Source organism: Manis javanica, chromosome 5, assembly GCF_040802235.1.
Source record: "Manis javanica isolate MJ-LG chromosome 5, MJ_LKY, whole genome shotgun sequence".
In the NCBI taxonomy this organism is placed as follows: Eukaryota; Metazoa; Chordata; class Mammalia; order Pholidota; family Manidae; genus Manis; species Manis javanica.
Genome location: NC_133160.1, coordinates 24,935,769 through 24,955,802, shown reverse-complemented (window position 1 = coordinate 24,955,802; position 20,034 = coordinate 24,935,769). Strand labels below are relative to the sequence as shown.

Sequence of the window (20,034 nt, the reverse complement as noted above, 5' to 3'; positions counted from 1 at the left end):
CTACCCCTTGAGTGAGGCCCTCATCCACATGGTCTGAGGTGGAGTTTCAGTCCTACATCCACATTCCAAGGATCAGTAGGTAGAAAGGAGGCAAGAAAAGGCATGCCCTGCCCTTGAGGGACACAACCGGAAGCCCATCACATTTCATTGGCCAGAACTTAGCCAGGTGGCCCCACCTAACTGCAAGGGAAAATATAGTCTTTATTCTAGAAAACGCAGGCTCCATTTTCCCAGGCAAACATTGGGAATTCTGTTATTGTAGAAAAAGGGGAGAATAGTTATAAGAGGTGAGGACAGCCAGCCTTGGTGTTCAATAAATATTTGTTGCATAATGATAACTAAGCCTGTTAGATACTCTTTGGCACTTTGCACGCACAACCTCTTTGACTCATCCAGCAAGCCTTCCACGTAGGTGCTACTATCATCCCCATTTTACTGATGAGAAAACTGGACACAAAACAGTAGAAAGTGGCATGTTTGAGGTCACTCAGCTTGTACGAGCTGGGACTAGGATCTGCCCCTGGTCTGTCTGTCCACAGACTCCCAGGTTCCTCTCTTCCCTCTGCTAGCAATCTCTCAGGGAACAAGTGAATGAATGGAATGAATCCATGATCCCACTGCCTGGAACTGGAGTCTAGCAGGGGAGACAGGCTTTGGCTAAATCATTCCACAAAGAATTATGATTTGGTTGTCTGTGGCATGCTGTGGTACAGGTAATCCAAGATGGCAGAGTGGTCTCTTTGGAATTCTGGGTATTATTACAACAATGATAATGATGTTGAGAATGGCGATGATGGCAGCTACTGTGGATTTTCCTTCTTGGTTCTCTCACATATCACACTAACCCTGGAACAGCATTTCCTTCCCTGGATCTGGAGAAACTAAGGTAAGGGAGGGTAGGGGACTTGGGTGAATTAGAAGACAAGGAGGTAACTGGCAGGTGGGATGGTGTATGGATAGAACAGCGTCCTGACCAGCTGTGTGACTTCAGGCTGCCTCCTGCCCACCTCAGCCTCACTCCAAGGTCAGGTGGAAGGGTCAGGGGGTTTATCTGGTGCTCATGGTGTAGGAGCCCATGCAGCAGGTTTCTCCATCGCTGATGCCACATGACCTCAAGGGTCCTCAAGTCAGGAAAAGGCCAGACATGGCTCTGTGAATGCAAGACCTTATCTTTTAGGAACTAACTGGGGTCCAGTTAGAATATCCAGACAGAATGAGGACTCAGTTCAGCCTGTCAGGTCTGAGTTTGGCATAGATGTAACCAAACCTGTCCCCTCCTTTGCTTCTCACCAAGAAAGCTGGTGTGATTCTGGAACTACAGCAACTGTTTTGTGACCTGAGGTGATGAGCATGAAGAGAGCATGTTAAGATTGGCAGAATGGGCCCTGGATCCCTGCTGGTCTTGTTGAGCAGCTTAATGTCTTCCTGGATGGTTTAAGAGCAATGTGACTGTGATATTCATGAAGATAGTATACAAATGAATGGTCTTTCAGATTCAGAAAAGAATCCAAAATCCACACCACTGTCTATGAGGCCGTGCTTGACTGGGTCCCACCTGTCTCTTCAGTGTCATCCCTGACGTCTCTCCTCTCTCCCTCCACTCCAATTTTCCTGAATGTGCCCTTTCCAGCCTCAGGCCTCAGTTCCTGCCCTTCCCTATGAGGATCCTCTCCCCACTGTTCTTGACCTGGCCACTCCTCTTTATGCATCAGATCTCAGCTGAAATGTCACCTCCACAGGGTAGCCTTCACCCAACACTTTTCTCTCAGCTACCCTGCCTCATGGCCTCCCCTTGCATTTCTCAAGGTATGATTCACAACACCCCATTATAGGGTTATTTATTTCCTTGTTTACTGTTACTCCTCCCTGTGACATTATATGCACCACCTGGCCATGTGTTTTGGTTCCTCCTGTATCCTTGCACCCAACAATGTGCTCAACATTGTCTCTGACATGAAGACAACCTCAACACATATGTGTTGGATGAATGAATGAATGATGCATTATTTATTCAGTCATCCACAACAGAAGGTTGGTGACAGAGCAAGTTGTGAAAGGAAACTGGAGTGGTTCTAACCACAAAGCTGGGACTCTGGAGCCCGACAGCCTGAGTTCAGATTCTGCTGTGCCACCTGCTAGTTGTATGAACTTGAGTGAGTTCTTTAACCTCTCAGTGCCTCAGTTTCCTCATCTATAAATTGGGCATAATAATAGAACCTACCATTTAGGATTGCAATGAGAAGCAATATTTGCGAAATACTTAGAAGTGTCTGGCACCTGGTGAGCAGTAAATATGAGCCATTAGAATATTTAAAAACATGTCAAACAGTGCTGTATATGGATACATAGATGTATACAAGGTAAAGCTATAAAGATACTCAGAAATGATACACATCAAATTCTAGCTAGTGGCTTCCTTTGGGACAGGAGAGATGGAGATAGAATCAGTTATACAACAGGGCTTCAGTTATATCTAATTTTTATTTTTAAAAAATTGGAAACCATCATGGTGGTGGTTATTTTATTTCCTGTCATCTCTTTTTCAAGCACCTCCTCTCTGCAGCGCAGCTCTGGTACCAGATTCAATAGATCGGTTAGGTTTCCTGTCCCTCCTCCTGGCATAGTGGTGAAGAACAGGGTCAGAATGTGGAGACAGGCAGGTGGGGGTGGGAGGTCTGAGGCTGCCACGTCCCTGGGGAGCAAGGCAATCGTCCTCTGAGGGCTGTAGAGACCATCGTATTCACTTTCAGGGCCTGTGAGGTGTCAGTGAGAGTTGGGCTCTTTGAACTAGGAAGGGCTTGCAAACGTTACCGAATTCCACTGCTTGGTAATGTGGGCTAGGGGGTGGCAACGCGGATGCTTCTAGAGCCCAGGCAGGTGACAAGGTCAGGTGAGGTTGGCTGGTTGTTGCGGGACATAGGGAGTGGTGGGACTGTGATCTGGAGAGGGCATGCCCCATCTAACGTGGTGGCCGCTCCTCAGTCCAGGCAACAGGTGCCAGGAGGCATCTGGGCTCAGTATGGCCAGACGTGCAGATTGTTCAAAGGGAGTCAGCAGCCTGCATTTAAAAAAATTTTTTTATTAAGGTATGATTGATATACACTTTTATGAAGGTTTCACATGAAAAAACAATGTGGTTCCTACATTTACCCATATTATCAAGTCCCCACCCATACCCCAATGCAGTCACTGTCCATCAGTGTAGTAAGATGCCACAGATTCACTATGTGCCTTCTCTGTGCTACACTGTTCTCCCCGTGATCCCCCACACCATGTGCACTAAACATAATACCCCTCAATCCCCTTCTCCCTCCCTCCCAATCTGCCCTCCCATGCCCCTCCCCTTTGGTAACCACTAGTTCCTTCTTGGAGTCTCTGAGTCTGCTGCCATTTTGTTCCTTCAGCTTTGCCTCATTGTTATACTCCACAAATGAGGGAAATCATTTGGCATGTGTCTTCTCCACCTGGCTTATTTCACTGAGCATAATGTCCTCCAGCTCCGTCCATGTTGTTGCAAATGGTAGGATTTGTTTCTTTCTTATGACTGAATAGTTTTCCATTGTGTATATGTACCACATCTTCTTTATCCATTCATCTACTGATGGACACTTAGGTTGCTTCCATATCTTGGCTATTGTAAAAAGTGCTGCGATAAACATAGGGATGCATGTCTTTTTGAATCTGAGAAGTTGTATTCGTTGGGTAAATTCCAAGGAGTGGGATTCCCAGGTCAAATGGTATTTCTATTTTTAGTTTTTTGAAGAACCTCCATTATTGCTTTCCACAATGGTTGAACTAGCTTACATTCCCACCAGCAGTGTAGGAGGGTTCCCCTTTCTTTGCGTCCTCACCAGCATTTGTTGTTCTTAGTCTTTTCGATGCTGGCCATCCTAACTGGTGAGGTGATATCTCATTGTGGTTTTAATTGGCATTTCCCTGATGATTGGTGATGTGGGGCATCTTTTCATGTGTCTGTTGGCCATGTGAATTTCTTCTTTAGAGAACTGTCTCTTCATATCCTTTGCCCATTTGTTAATCGGGTTATTTGCTTTTTGGGTGTTGAGGCATGTACGTTCTTTATATGTTTTAGATGTTAACCCCTTGTCAGATATGTCACTTACAAATATATTCTCCCATACTGTAGGATGCCTTTTTGTTCTGTTGATGGTGTCCTTTGCTGTACAGAAACTTTTTAGTTTGATGTAATCCCATGAGTTCATTTTTGCTTTTGTGTCCCTTGCTCGAGGAGATGGGTTCAGGAAGAAGTTGCTCATGTTTATATTCAGGAGATGTTTGCCTATGTTGTCTTCTAAGAGTTTTATGGTTTCATGACTTACATTCAAGTCTTTAATCCATTTTGAGTTTATGGTTGGGTTTATATCAGGGCTCTCTAGTCTGTTCCATTGGTCTATGGGTCTGTTCTTGTGCCAGTACCAAATTGTCTTGATTACTGTGGCTTTGTAGTAGAGCTTGAAGTCAGGGAGTGTAATTCCCCCTGCTTTATTCTTCCTTCTCAGTATTGCTTTGGCTATTTGAGGTCTTTTTTGGCTCCATATGAATTTTAGAACGATTTTTCTCTAGTTCGTTGAAGAATGCTGTTGGTATTTTGATAGGAATTGCACTGAATCTGTAGATTGCTTTAGGCAGGATGGCCATTTTGACAATATTAATTCTTCCTATCCATGAGCATAGGATGAGTTTCCATTTATTGGTATCTTCTTTAATTTCTCTTAAGAGTGTCTTGTAGTTTTCAGGGTATAGGTCTTTCACTTCCTTGGTCAGGTTTATTCCTAGGTATTTTATTCTTTTTGATGCAACTGTGAATGGAATTGTTTTCCTGATTTCTCTCTCCAGCAGCCTGCATTTTTACAGGAACATTTCTCTAGTTTTCACCCTGGTCTAACAAAGCACACTGTGGCCATAGTGGCCCACAGCCACCTCCTTGAGGTTCCTGATGGACACTGCTGCTTACCCCGGGCTCCAGACTCCCAAGCAGTGCTGAGGTCTTCAGGTCATGATATCCCCCCCTCATTCCCCCAGTGAAGGGGAATGGGATTTCTACTGGTGTGACGTCAGCTGGCTCCGGGAGAACTTCAATCCCACCTACATGGATGAGCATGTGCGCATCAGTCATTTCCGAAACCACTACGAGGTGAGCTGGTCAGCCAACTTGTCACTAGGTAGGGCAATAAGCAGGAGCTGGAGTGGGCCTACAAAGACCAAAATGGAAGAATGTGAGGAAATTTGGGGTAGGTGCCAGGTGGGGAATATGTGCCCCAGACTATGATGCACTCAGGTGGGAGGAGCAAGGGTGTAAGACCCGAAGACCAGGCTGCCTTGGGTGGGGACTGAGGTCACGGGCTGGTTGGCATTTCAGCACTCGGGATGAGAGTGCAGGCCAGCTTGGGGGTGTGAGGCCGAAGGAGCAGGATGCTTGAGTGATTATGGTGATTTCTGGGTAGAGACAAGCTGAGCTATTTGGAGTCTAGAGATGGGAGAGAGGTCTAGGAGGAACTGGACTACAAAAACAGGACTGGAGGAGCCAGTGAACTTCAGAGTCAGACAGGCCAGGGTCAAACCCTGGCTGTGTCACCTGCTAGCTGGATAGCTCTGGGTAACTGACTGAACCTTTCTGAGCCTCGGTTTCCTCGCCTGTAAAGTGGGATTATTATTAGTAGGCTCTCAGTCCAAGTTACTCTCCCTGTTGTTATTTCCTGGGCCAGAGAATGGAGGCTGCAGGGATGATCCCCCACTTGGGATGGTGGGGATTGGGAAGTGAAGCGCAAACACTAACAGCCCGCCCGCCCATCCTGCTGCTCAGTTGACCCACAAAGACTACATGGCGAAGAACCTGAAGCGGTTCCGGAAGCAGCTGGAGTGTGAGGCGGGAAAGCTGGAGGCAGCCAAGTGTGACTTCTTCCCCAAAACCTTTGAGATGCCCTGCGAGTACCACCTGTTTGTGGAGGAGTTTCGCAAAAACCCAGGAATCACCTGGATCATGAAGCCTGTGAGTGCCCAGGGCCTGGGACTCGGGGGAGGGGTGGCGCCAGAGCGGGGACCTTCGTGACATGCCTCGGGACAGGACTCCACCTGGGGATTCAGCCATCTGTGGAGGGCTGACCTCATCTCCTCTGTGCCGCATGTGGACCCCACAGGTATGGCTGTTCAGTACGTTTCCACTAGATGAACAATGATCATCAGGACACCAGGGCAGGGAATCCAGAGCCCTGCTGGGGCTCAGACCCCCGCCTCTCTTCTGACATAAGAAGAAACAGTGCCATCCATACCAAGTGCTTTACTTACATTGTCACTGTTCTCCAAATGGCCCTTGGGAGGAAGTATTACCTAATTTTAAAGATGGGTAGCCTGAGGCCTATTTATTCAAGGCTTCTATAAGGATTTATCGAGTGCTTGCCATGTGCCAGGCATAGAACTAGTGTTGGGGAGACAGCCCTCAGCAAGTCAGCAGTGGGTCTCTGCCCTCCTTGAGGGCGGACAGTATGCAGAGGATACCTGTGTGATGTATCACACAGTAACAGTTGTGTTACTGGACAGAGAGGAAACTGCTGGAGGCTTTCCCCACTGCTCGCAGGCTTTTCTGAAGTGAGAGATTGGGCTCTGAAGCCAACCCCCTTGGTTCAAGTGCTAGTTGTACCACTTATGGGCTGTGTGACTTCAGACAGATTACTTAACTTCTCTGGGCCCCAGTTTTCCCATCCACAAAGTGAGAATAATTATAGTACCTATTACATAATGTTGTGTGACTAAATGAATTAACATAAGTAAAGCACATGTTAAGTACTCAACAAATGATAGCTGTTGTTAGTACCAGTATTAGAATTAGTACTGACCTGAAGGATGCAGAAGAGTCGGCCTGGAGAAGGGCAGAGTAGGGAACAACATTCCAGGAAGAGGGAACTGCATGCATGAAGACCTAGTGTCTGGAGGTAGCCTTTCGGGGTTCAGGAAGCTGAGTGAAGGGCAAGGGTGGCTGTGCCCATCAGTCCCTGAACCTTTCCTCGTTCCTGGGCTGCTCTCTCACCACAAAGCCACTGTAGACTTGAATAGCATCATCAAAGTCCCCTCATATTTTCTGGGCTTGGTACCATGCCAGACCCCAGGAAGGGAGCTGGGGGAAGGGCAGACGGGGGCAGCCATTCCTTGCGAGCTTAAGTCTAGGGCTCGTGTTGGCTGAGATGCGCGTTTAGCCAGTAGAACAGTGCTTGGCAGGGGAACCAACATGGGGCAGACAAAACCAACAGATGCTCCCAGAGGGGACACAGCCAGGATTTCCCTAGGCCTCCCGATCCTCTCCCTGGTGAGGCCTGCTGGCAGGCTTGCATCCCCTTCCAGGAAGACACACGAAGAAGGCCCTGAAGCTGGAGCAGAGACGGTTAGGCAGATGAACACTGCAAACCACCCCTCCCCACCCACAGGTGGATTCCAGATCCTGGCACCATCCTCGCAGACAAATGGTAATTTGTGCTAATTGGGAACAAGCAATTGCATATTAAGTTGATTCCTCTCCCAGCCCACTGCCTTTGTTAGCATCAGGCACAAGACAGCTGCAATTAAGAGGTGGCATTTTGGCTGTGTGTGTGCGTGTGTGTGCGTGTGCGTGTGCATGTGTGTGTGTGTGTGTGTGTATGTGTCCCTGTCCCCTCCCTCCTGAATGGCTGATGCTCCAGTCTCAGGTGCAGGGGGTGGAGAATGGGTGCTTTAGTCAGACCTGCCTGGGTTCTAACTCTGTATCTGTGACTTATGAGCTCTGTGCCCCTGAATAGGTTACTCAACCCCTCTCGGTCCATTTCATCATCCACAAGGTGGAATTAATGAGTGGACCTACCTTATAGAGGTGTGAGAGAATGAAATGGAGTCACACATGTTACATACATGAATTATACAGTTAGCAAAAGGGTTTGGCACTTGGGTGCCCAGTACCTGACCATTTTTAGTGTTATTTCTGAGAGTCCAGGCTACACCTTCTCTTCTCCCTGCCCCTGGGAAGCACTAGGTCAAACTTAAATGTGCCCACAGATCTTCAGGCTTCTGGTTAAAATGTAGAGCCTGATTCAGCAGGTCTGGGTGGGGCTTGAGAGTCTGTTTCTAACCAGCACTCAGGTGGTGCCGTGGCTACTGACCCAGAGACAGCTCTGTGCTTAGTGACTCTGTGGAGGAGTAAATCTCAGATCTGAAGAATGTGTCAGACTTTTGTGGAGAGCACCCTTCCCCCAAGTGTCTGACTCAATATGCCTGGTGTGGGGCCTGAGAATTTGCACTTCTCACAAGCTCCAGGAGTAACAGTCAGGGTTCTTAAGAGAAACAGAACCATTAGGGTGTGTGTGTATATGTGTGTGTGTAAGAGATTGGCTCACATGATATTGTGGGTGCTGACGTATCTGATATTGGCAGCAGCAGGCCAGCAGGCTGAAAACTATGTTAGTTTTGAGGCAAAATTGCTTCTTTTTCCAGAAACCTGTTAAGCCCTTAATAGGTTGCATGAGGCCTACCCATGTCTTCGAGGGTGATATCCTCTACTGATTGTAGATGTCAGTCACATCTACAAAACACCTTCACAGCAGCATCTAGACTAGTGTTTGACCAAACGCTGGGCACTATCACCCAGCCAAGCTGACACAGGATTAACCATCACCCCAGGTTATGAAACTGCCACATGTCCATGCCACACTCTGAACCACCAGGCTAGAGCATTCGTTCTGTGATCCTGTTATTTGGATTCCTTGAGGGTAGGGAAATGTTAAGACAATAGGACATTTCTCCAAATTTAGAAAGCAGAGGAAAAACATCTGTGAATCCCTTTACTCTTTCTACAAGGGCCTCTGAGAACTGCTTGGCACTTGTCCACCCACACACCAGAGTTTTCACATAGTTGAGGTGGCTGGGCCTGTCCCGGCAGCCACTGGCCTGCCTTTTTGCTTTGCACCTCCTCTGCATAGTTCCCTGAGGTTTGCTGAGCCTTCTCTTTCCTCTTCAGTGGCTTCAGAGCAGTCGGGGTGCGGGGGTGGGTCAAGTTGGGCTCAGAAGGAAGCCGGCAGTATTATCCCCTCCATGCCACTCTGAGGGGACCCCTCTGCCCCAGCCTGAACCCCACATCATCTCAGAGCTTTGCTGCCACTCTTGGGTTTGGCATTTCAAAGGCCAGTCTAGTGTAAAACTTACACCCATCCAAACTCTTGTCCATGTAAGCATTCTCCCCTCCCAGCAGCTCCCCTCTGTCTGGCAGGGAGGTGGGCAAGACTGAGACCATGGGGGCCACACCTGCTCCTCCAGCCTCCCTCGTGCAGCTGGGAGGCAGGCACTGGGCTGGCAGGGCTGTCCAGTGAGCTGGCCTGACACTTCACTCAGGGCTGTGGGCATCCGGGCAACCACTGGGCTGTTCTCAGCTTCAGAGTCCTCTGACATGCAGGACAGGAAGAGCCACGTTTTACCATTGTGGCTCACAAGCCACCCCAGCCAGAGCTTCTCCAGCTTTTTACTGAAATCTAAGAACTGGGATGCTTTGGGCAGCAAAGAACAGAAAACCCAACTAACAGTGGCTCAGGCCAAAGGACAGGGGTTCTGAGTTCTTCTCATGCCTCAGACCTCTTTGGCCTCTGGTGAAGTGCCACAGAATAGTGTTTTTAAAAGCATAAAATAAAGTACATTTGATTATAAAGGAAGGCAACTTATTGAAAAACAGTTATCAAACTGGTGGTCTGGGTCTCTGAGAAACACATGTCAAGACACGATTCACCATGCCAGAGTTTTGCTGTGAAAGAACAGGGGGAGCATCCAGGGAGGCTGGGGGAGCCCTCGGACCCCAGGCAGAGAGAGGGAGGGTGGGTGGAGTGCCTAGACTGCCATGTGGCCTAAGGGAAGTTCAGTAAAGCTGCAGGGAGGCCTCAAGCCAAGGTAGCTGTCAGAGGAGTCCCCTGTGTCCCAGGAGGGGGCCAGCCTTCATGTCCCTGCCATCCTCAGTCACTGGTTGGGAGCAGTCCCTGCCAGCGAGGCCTGGCACGCATGGCGTGGACTTCAGCAGCAGCATCTGGCTCTCTGAGTCAGTCATGCTCCTGCAGTTGGAGGCCTGCAAGGGGCTTTCTCACAGCTGCCAGACAAGCTATTAAAACATTCTTTATGCTGTAGTAATATATGTGCTTTTCATTAACATTTAAAGAGAGCCTAACAGCAGGCCCAATAATTACAACTTCCAAGTCATAATGAACATAAACAATATTTTGAGATTTTTGCAACAATTATAATGTGATATAATAAAGATACCTGTTTTCTTTAGGGAACAAAGTCACAGGCATGCTAATACTATTGCGATTTGTTGCCTGTCATTCATAGTGGATGGAAACGTGAAAATCTGGTGGGGGCTAACCAAAATAAAGATAAGAATTTTTTCTCATTCAAGCTTGCAGACCCTAGGGAACGTCCTTTAATAATGGAAGGTTGACACCAGGGATGGTTTATTAGGCAGCTGACATCGTCATCAATCGCCAGCCCAGTGTGCTGCCTGCTCCTCTCAAATACAACATGGATGCTGTAGCTCTAGCTCCTCACAGCTCCTCACAGCTCCTCACACCTCCCCCTGATCTTAGAGCCCTTTCGAAGAAAACAAACTTCCCAACAGTCCCCGCAGCAGACTTCCCCTGACATGTAGCTGGTGCACGCCTGAGCTTATCACATGGCAGGCGCATGAGGCCACAGTGAGGGCTCAGTCCTCTTCAGAGGACCACTGGGAAAAGGTGACCCAAATGGGTCCTGTTGGCAGGAAAAAAAAGGGAATGGCTGCTGTGGAGACCACCAAACACATCTGTAACCCCTGATTAATGCCCTCAGTGAATGCCACATAATTAATGGCCCCCAGGGGCAGGGGATCAAAGGCCATAGGTGGCACAAAATTAAAGTATAATAATATACTTTGTTCATTCTAATAATCCATTCATATTTTCCAATCAATAACATTTTTATAAAAATAATATAAAAATATCCTCCCAAATAGTCAAGTAAGACTGATACTCCCAGAAACAGCACCACATTAATCATGTGATTTTGTGGGCTTCCTGGCATTTTGAAGGAGGTTCATGAGCTCCAGACTTGTGAAGCTCAGATTTAGCTATCCTGGATTTGTCACCTGCTGGCTGGTAACTCTGAACAGAGTGCTTGGCCTCTCTGTTCCTTAGTTACCTTGGCCACAAAATGGGGACAATATAAATGCCTACAGATAGGATTTTGTTTTAAAACTTCACTGAGGTAACGTGTGCAGATCCTTGTGCCCAGCACACAGGAAGCCCCAGAGAAGCATTAGCTGCTGGTATCGCCATTGTTATGAACCACTGCTCTTAAGTCAGTGTTCTGGTTCCACTGCTGCTCCCCAAAACTCAGTGGCTTGAAAAAACAGTCATGCCTGATTTAGCTCATGAGCGTCCAGCCTGTGCAGCATTTGACAGGGGAAGCTCGGGGCTGCTCCAGCATGTACTGGGGCAGCTCCCCCGAGGGCTGGAGGATCTGCTTGTGGGCAGGCTCCCTCACCTGGCTGCCAAGTTGGTGCTGGTTGTTGGCTGGGGGCTGTCTCAGGGCTGAGGGCTGGAGGACTCAGTTACCCTCTGAGTGGGCCTCTTCGTGTGACCTGAGCTTCCTCACAGTAGAGTGGATGGGCTCCAAGGACAGCCATCACCAGAGAGAAAGCTACGTGGAAGCTGTGGATTGCCTTTTATGACCCAGCATTGGAATCCGCATATTGTCACTTCTGCTATACACAATTAGTCAAGACAGTCCTAAATGCCCAGATTAAAGGTGAAGAGACATTGACTTTACCTTTGATGGAGGGAGGGGTGGGGTAGCAAGGTTCTGGAAAAACATGGGATTGGATATATTATTGTGATTATTTTTGGAAACTACAATCTGCTGGAGCTGGATATTAGGTTGTCTCCAGTCTTAACAACCCTCGCAGATCACCATGCAGAAAGTTCAGTTTCCACTCTTTAGGTTTATTCCTTAGGAGGGCATCTCCTAGAACAAGCATTTCAGTTACTAAACAATCCTTTAAATGATAAAGGCATTTCATGATCTCACATAACAAGAAAGCCAGAGGTAGGAAGTTTCAGGTTTAGGGATGTGTTCAATGATGCTGTTGAAAGCCCGGGCCCCCTCTCTTTGCCTACTCTGCATTCTCAGTATGTGGTCTTTCTGTCATCAGGCTTGTCGCCTCATCTGTGTGAGATGGAGGCTCTAGTTGCAAGCATCACCTCCTCAGTGTGTAGCATTCAGAGAAAGAAGGAAAGGGGCCAGGCATTCCTTCCTCACTCCTGGCCTCCCTCCCTCTTCAACTCCAATATATTTAACAAGCAGATGTCTCCTTAGGTCTCATTGGTCAACACTGATTATGTGGTTTCCACTAGCTACAAAGGAGCCCGGGAAAACAAGTTTCTGGTCTGTACAGCCTCCATTGTGAGAGATGGCTTGTCAGCCAGGAAGTCAGGAAGGGGAATGGCTATAGGGAAGGCAGCCAACAGGGGTAGGGTGGGGGTTCCTGGATCAAAAGGTATGAACCTTACAAAAATATTTTAAACTGAATTCTTCCCCTTTATGCAGTGGACACCCTGCGCAGCCATTCCTGACAGCACTCCCTGGGTGCCTTTATGCTGTGGAAAAGACATCTCAGGGGGGACCTACTTAGTGACTGTAGATAACTGAAGGGCTGTTCTGAGGCCAAGGAATCTGATGTGTTCTAGGAGGCCCTAGAAGCCACAGTCAGGCTGACAAATTTTAGCTCAACAAAGGTGTAGGCTGTGAAATCTCCATGAGGTCTGTGTTACTGCTATAGCGTAATGCCCAATACACAGTAGACACTTAATATATACCTTTTGGATGACTGCTTAATAGACCTATCCTGCAATAAAATGGATGCATGGGAAGGTAGGGGGAGGGTAGTGAGATCCCTGGTCACCTACAAGGCCAGGCAGGTGACCATTGTAGAGGGATGTCACAGGAGGGAGTAATGCCTTTGGTGCCAACTGCTCTGCATGGTATTGCAGATGCTCTCAGCTCTTAGACTCTGTGAAGCTATGAATTATCCATGCTGGAATTCAGTAAAGGCAGACTGATCAGTATTACTAGAAGCAGAACCTAATTAGGAAGACAAATTGATTTCCAAAAAAAGAATTGGATGGTATGTTCCCAGGACTATTGGAAATGGTTTTTTAATTGTCTGCTCTTTTGTATTATTCATGCTCTTGAATGCCTTTGTGGGCCAAGTAGGGCACCCACTCCTTTCTGCTTTCCTCTCGCCTTCCTGCCGGGCTTAGCACCTTCTCTCTCCCAGCCCCTGAGGGCTGGGCGGGGCCTTTCCTCTGGGAATAGCTGGGGCCCAGCGGGCGAGATGGAGATAGAACTCTGGGAGGGACCTCAGGCCCTGGGGCCAAGAAGGAGCCCCACAGAGCTGAGAGACCAGCTTCCTGCAACTCACCCCCCATCCCCACCTCAGGTAGCACGCTCGCAGGGGAAAGGCATCTTCCTCTTCCGGAGGCTGAAAGACATCATGGACTGGAGGAAGGTGAGCTTGCCTCTCCCCCTTCCTCCCCAAACCCTCCTTGGCCCTTGCTGGGGTGAAGGGCCCTTCCTTCCTGCCCTTAAAACTCAGAGGGTTGGCAGAGAAGCTCTGCCTGTGGGCCTGTCCATGGGAAGAGGTTTCAGGAGTCAGACAGCAGGGTTTCAAATCCTGACCTGCCACCTAATAGCTGTGTGACCTTGGGCAGCAAGGAGGAGGAGTGAGGGGTGATGGTAGGTGTAGAAAATTCCACCCGTGGGGCCAGAAGTCCTGACTACTTCACCTCTTTTTGCCCAAGTAAATAGGGGATAGTAATAGTACCTAATGACAATGCAATGAATTAATATGCCTAAAACCTGAGAACACTGCATTCTTTATCTGCGCCTCTGCTCACCTGAGGGGGAAGAGTTTGGCTAATTTTTTCTCTAGACCCTAGACTGAGCCTGTGGTAGCAACTTCCTCCCCTCGTCCATCCTTGTCCCAGGACACAGTGGAGCAGAAATTCTGGTTCCAGTCCTTCCTCTGCCACTCAGCAGCTGGGTGGTCTTGGAAAAATTGCTGAACCTCTCTGAGCCTTAGAGATAATAATGGTGCTGGGTGGGTGAGGGGAGCAGGATGACCAAACTCCTACACAACCAGCACCTACTGCACTAGCAGGCTCACAGCAGCTGCATAATAAATGAATTTCCCCCTCTGCCTCGTGTCCTGATTCCTCTCATGATGCTGTCAGGACACTGCTGGAAAGAAGCTCACCAGCCTGGAGGCCCAGCCAGCCCGGGGCACCCTCAGTCTCTCTGGTGGCCATGTGAGTACAGGTGGAGGGTGGCTCCGGGCTCCAGAAAGGGAAGGCTGCTGCCTCTTGAAGCAGCTCGGAGGAGTGGTGGTGATGGTAGGTGTAGAAAATTCTGCCCTTGGGGCCAGAAGCACCGAGTTCCCTGCTTCACCCTGTTGCACTGTTGTGCGACCTCACCAGGTGTGTGACGCTTGGCTTTGTGCCTCGGTTTCCTCACAAGGTTAGTGTGAAGGGACTTGTCCCTCTGTGTCTGGCTTATTTCACTTAGCATGTCCTCAAGGTTCATCTATGTTGTAGCATGTAATTTCATTGTGCTTAATCAATTTAAATGGAAATGTACATGGCCACATGTGGCCAGTGGCTGCCCTATTGGGCAGTGCAGGTCCATAGGTTAAATGCCCAGGCTGGGGGCCCAGCCTGTGTGAGTCCACATCCCAGCCGTACGATTGACCAGCTGTGTGACCTTGGGCAAGTCACTCCCCATCACTTCAGTTTCTCATCTGTAAAATGGTGATAACACTGGTACTTACCTGATAGGGTTGATTTAAGGAGGAAATAATATACCTCAAATAGAGTGCCTAACACAATGCCTACTACATAGGAAGTACTTTGTAAATGTTAATAATAATTATTATTGCAACTAGGATGCAAAAAGTTCTGAAGACCAGAAAGATGAAATTCCCGTGGAGAACTATGTAGCTCAGCGTTATATCGAAAATCCCTACCTGATAGGAGGTGAGATACCTGTCTCTACTCCTTGCCTTTGTACTGAACAGTTGGTCAGTCAGTCAACAAACCTTAACAAGCAGGCTACTATGGGCTCAGCCTGACACCAGGCCTGAGGCATGCAAAGTCAGGGATCTGCCCTGCACTCTCCTACCTCTTAGCTGTGCCCATCAGCTCTCTGTCTGGCACGCCCTTCCCACTCCCATCCTTTGCTCCACTTCAACACAGTAGCCAGAGAGATAAGATACCTTTCAGTGGCTTCCCATAGTTGGTAAAACAAAGCGCAAAAATTGCACATGACCTGCTGAGGTCCCTGACCTTGCTTCCTTCCACTGCCCTTGCACCAAGCCCTTTGCCCCTCTGAGGGCCTCAGCTCAGTAGTTCCTCCTGCCTGGAGGCCCCATCCCTCTGGATTAGGCAGGCACCTTCTCTTCCTCCAGGTCACCGCTTCTCCATGAGGCTTTCCTTGACCACCATGTCTCCAGCACTGACCCTGCCCCTCGTTATCCTCTCCTTGTACTTCCTGTTGCTCTACTGGGATTCGTGTCTGTCCACTGCTGTACTTCCCAAACCTAGCACAGTGCCTGGTGCTCAATCAATAGTTTTTACACGGGTTCATTCTTTCTTTGCCTAACAGGCCGCAAGTTTGACCTGCGTGTCTATGTGCTGGTGATGTCGGTAAGTAAGACAGGGGCCCTTCTTCAGTGGCAGGTAAGGGGCAGCTGGACTGTGGGATGGGGGCCAGGTGCCATTGTTGGGTTTTACCTGCCTGGGAGACTCCAGAGGGCATCTGACAGTGGGGTGGCCACATGTGGCCAAGTACATTTCCATTTAAATTGATTAAGAGTAATGAAATTACATGCTACAACATAGATGAACCTTGAGGACATGAGTAAACAGATCCAAGCTCTGCCACCTGAGAGGCCCCGGATTCTGGATTTGGCCATCCCCGAGTCCCACCCCTATCCCTCCACCCCCAGCCTGTTCTCCTTTATTCATTCAGTCATCCATGTAACCACAGCTAACATTTTTGAGCACCTACTAAGTACCAGGCCCTCGTATTTAGCAGGTTTTATCTCATTCAGTCCTCCTAATAACCAAAGAGGTAGTGTCTATTCTTATCCTCTTTTTACAGATGAGGAAACAGATAGAGAGGGGTTGAGTGACTTGCCCAAGGTCACACAGCTGGCAAGTGGCAGAGCTGGGATTCGAATCCAGCAGCCTAGCCCCAGAACCTATTATTTTAACCAAGGAGTTGCTATACTCCCTCTACCCAGTCAACAAACATTTAAGCCTGTGTGCTACTCAGTGCTGGGCACAAAGATGTAGGGGAGTTGGAGACAGGCTCCACCCCTGTCCTCCTGGCACTTAAGGTCTGGTGGGGAATATGGACACACTGAGCTGGGCGGTGTGCCACGTGGTGGTGGAGTAGAGAAGAGGCTGATTTTGTTCCTCTCTGCATCTCCTCACACCCCAACCCGGGAAGGACGGGGAGAATCAAAGGAGGCAGATGTTGGAGCAGATTCCTGAGGGGCGATGTGGGTAAGAAGGAAGGGCATTCCAGGTGGAGGAAACAGCAGGTACAAAAGCTCGGGTGCATGGAAGTGGCTACATTTCTTCCCCTTCCCTTTTCTCTCCCTCTCCTCCCGCCTCCTCCATAGTACCTCCCGCTGAGGGCCTGGCTCTACCGGGATGGCTTCGCCCGATTCTCTAACACCCGCTTCACGCTGAACAGCATTGATGACCAGTGTATCCTGGGATCCCTGCCTACCCATTCCCCATGCACCCTGCCCTTCCCACCGACAGAATTCATTCATTCCACACGTTTGCTGACTGCCTGCAGAGTGCCAAGCCCTGGTCTGGGCCCAGGAGGTACAGCAGTGAATAAAACAGGCCTGGTGCCTTCCTGTGGAAGCTTAGTTTTGTGGGGGTGGGGGATCCCCAGTGATCCGAGGGAAGCAGCCCTGCTGTGCTCAGAGCAACTCACCGCAAACTTCTCTGCTTGATGAACATTTTGGTGGTATGCCTAACATTCACACTGATTTAGAGTCTTAGGGTCAGATAGTTTGAGCCCCTTATGAGCCTCCTTCATGAGCCTTTATCTGTCTAGTCATTGACTCATTCATTCACTCAAATATAATGTCCTTGGCAGAGACCAACAACTTGATATCACACTGTGTTGGTGAGGCTGGGGGGGTACAGATGTTGCTGGTAGAGGGCAAAGTGGCACAACTGCTTAGGAGGCAATCTGGCAAATGTCTATCAAAAGACAAGTGCACATACCCTCTGACCCAGAAATTCCCTTCTGGGAATTTATCCTACAGGATAGGGAAAAAGAAGTTTAAAGGTTATTCACTGCACAGCCTTGTTTGTGAGCAAAACCAAATCAAACCAAACCAAAACACCCCAGGAAGCAGCTAAATGAATGGTTCATTTATACAGTGGAATACTATGCAGCTGTTAAAAAGGGGGGGAGATTGCTTTAAGTACTAAAATGAAATAATCTCCAAGATGTCTTTTAATTGGGAAAAAAACAAAGTATGGAACTCTTTAAGAAGTATGCTCTCATTCAGGCCAAAAATTGTATTTCTATATATGTTTTTATCTGTGCATAGGTATCTCTGGAAGGATGTACATGAAACTGGAAACAGAAGTTGCCTTTAGGAGGATAGATGTGTGGGTGGGGACAGGTATGGGAAAGAGATATTTCCTTTATACATTTTTATACCTTTTGCCTTTTGAACCATGGGAATGTTTTATCTGGTTAAAATATCAATGTCAAAAAGCAGTGTTTATAAGAGTCTTAGATTTGAGCATCTGAAGAAAAGGGGTAAACAATCCAGAAATATATAGGAGATAAATCAGCAGGACTAGAGTAGCTGCATATGGGAGAGACGGAAATGAAGGCGATGCTGCCAAGCTTTTGGCTTGGGCAATCTGGCTAATGCTTTTAGCTGATTCATGACTCTCTGCCTTAATTATATCATTTCATTAAATATGTGTCTATGCATATTAGAATAGGAATAGGCCCTCCTGAGTAATTTTTACAATTTTTTTCTATTTTGCCAACTATATCATTTCTAGCATATTGGTTTTATTTTGTAATTCTAGCAAGCATTTATTATATGCAAGTCATCAAATTTTAGTTTCACTTTTTTGCCTTTGTTTTTTATTAAAATTAAATGATACACATAAAGCACTGAGAATAGTGTCTCGCCCAAGTGACTACTCAGTACACGTTAGTGGTTCTCTCTCCTCTCACTTAAAAGTGCTTGTGTATCTCTGGGCACCACAGGGGCCTTATGAAACAAACCCCAGCCTCTCCCAGGGCTAGTTTCTATTTAATGAGACTTTGACGTTTTCATACTGAGTGAATACACCTTATTTTCCACTGCTTCTTTTAATTGTTTTTAATTTTTAAATACTATATAAAATATACAAAATATATGAAAAACTGCAGAAGAGACTATAACAGAAAGCCATGCACCTACTGTCTAGATTTAACACATACTAATATTTTGCCATATTTTCTTCAGATGTCACACACCAACTTTTAAAATAACAAATCAATTTTGGATCACAAGATAATAAGACATATTTTTAACCTGACCTCATCTATATATTTTTTAATTTTATTATGTATAGTTTATACACAATTATTCAAATATATATCCATATATACACACACATAAAAATATATAGCTACACATGCACAAAAATAATCACCTCAATGCTGTAATGATAAACAGAAAAACTTAAATCACCCCTGAGGGATGGTGAAATGAATGATAAAGCATCTACATGATATTGTGTCTGCATTATTATGATGTCCATTGAAATGTCATGGAAAGGTGTCCAAGAAAGACTATTAAATGAAAAACAGCATGCAAGTGTAGAATTAGTATGTTTATGATCCCATTTTTGCTTTTAGAAGTATGTTTCCATTTAGAGGAAAGTATGAAAGGATGTTCGCTAATCTATTGACTCTAAAAACCTCAGAGGATTAGAACCAGGTCAAGAAACCTTTAAACCTTTATTTTCAATTTTACACATTTTCCTATATTATGAGTCGCTTTTACAACTGATATGCATTACTTTAATTATAAAAATAAAACTCATAAACTCTCATGCTAAAAGCATAGCTCTTTAAAGACAAATCAGGTGGGGAAGCAGGGTTTCACCTCCAATTTGCAATTTTCTCTCCTTTTAAATCCCTTTAAAATTGTGTGTCTTCTATTACTAGAAACCTTGGGCATTTTCTCAGATGGCCTTTTACCAGTTATATTTTCTCTTTTATGTTTTCATATCCTTTATCTATTAGGGTCATAACATTTTATTGTTAACAGTTTGTGAGGTATTTTCATGTGACAAAAACATTAGCTGGGCGTATTTGCTACAAATCTTTTCTCTAGTCATGTTTGCTTTTCACTTTTGCCTTGATATCTGATTATTTTTATTGTTACATAGTTGACTCTGTCCACTGATTCCCTCTGTGATTTCTGATGTTGTTTGTAAGCTAAGAAAATTCTTTTCCCCCAAAAGATTTCACAATTAATCAGTTCCATTTCCCTGTACGTTGGTTCTGATTGTTTGCTTACTCTTTGCTGCTTGGCTGTTTGGTCCTTTGAAACCTGATTTGTAGGACTGTCTGTGGAGAGGAAGGCTCTGAGGTCCGGTGACCAGTCACCCATGCTCCTCTCTTAGCCCTGCTTCTCCCTCGGCACTAGGCGAGTCCCTCATTTCCCCTCCCCATGGATGCAGTGGAGTGTATGAAGCATGAAGTGTTAGGAGCAACACTTCCTCCATCACAGAGGAATGATTTCCCCTCTTAAGCAAGTCATTAGTTTACTCGAACATGCTCTTTTCCTATTTTTTTAAATAACAGCTTTATTGAGATATGTTTACATACCACACAATTCACCCAGTTAAAGCATACAACCCAGTGGTTAATAGGATAAATATT

The 20,034-nt window shown here is 46.9% G+C and overlaps 1 protein-coding gene across 3 annotated transcripts in view; it reads left to right on the top strand.

Moving 5' to 3' along the window:
- The window catches only part of TTLL9 (tubulin tyrosine ligase like 9), a 40,798-nt gene that overhangs the window by 9,026 nt on the left and 11,738 nt on the right, over positions 1-20,034 (top strand). For 2 of the 3 annotated variants that reach the window (XM_017660618.3, XM_073236752.1), the window contains exons 4-11: positions 5,041-5,152; positions 5,822-6,007; positions 7,437-7,475; positions 13,490-13,558; positions 14,283-14,357; positions 14,990-15,080; positions 15,709-15,749; positions 16,733-16,820. In XM_017660618.3, coding sequence (XP_017516107.2) covers positions 5,041-5,152; positions 5,822-6,007; positions 7,437-7,475; positions 13,490-13,558; positions 14,283-14,357; positions 14,990-15,080; positions 15,709-15,749; positions 16,733-16,820 — 701 coding nt within the window. The remainder of the gene's footprint in view (positions 1-5,040; positions 5,153-5,821; positions 6,008-7,436; positions 7,476-13,489; positions 13,559-14,282; positions 14,358-14,989; positions 15,081-15,708; positions 15,750-16,732; positions 16,821-20,034) is intronic. The other variant, XM_017660620.3, reaches the window with a different exon arrangement.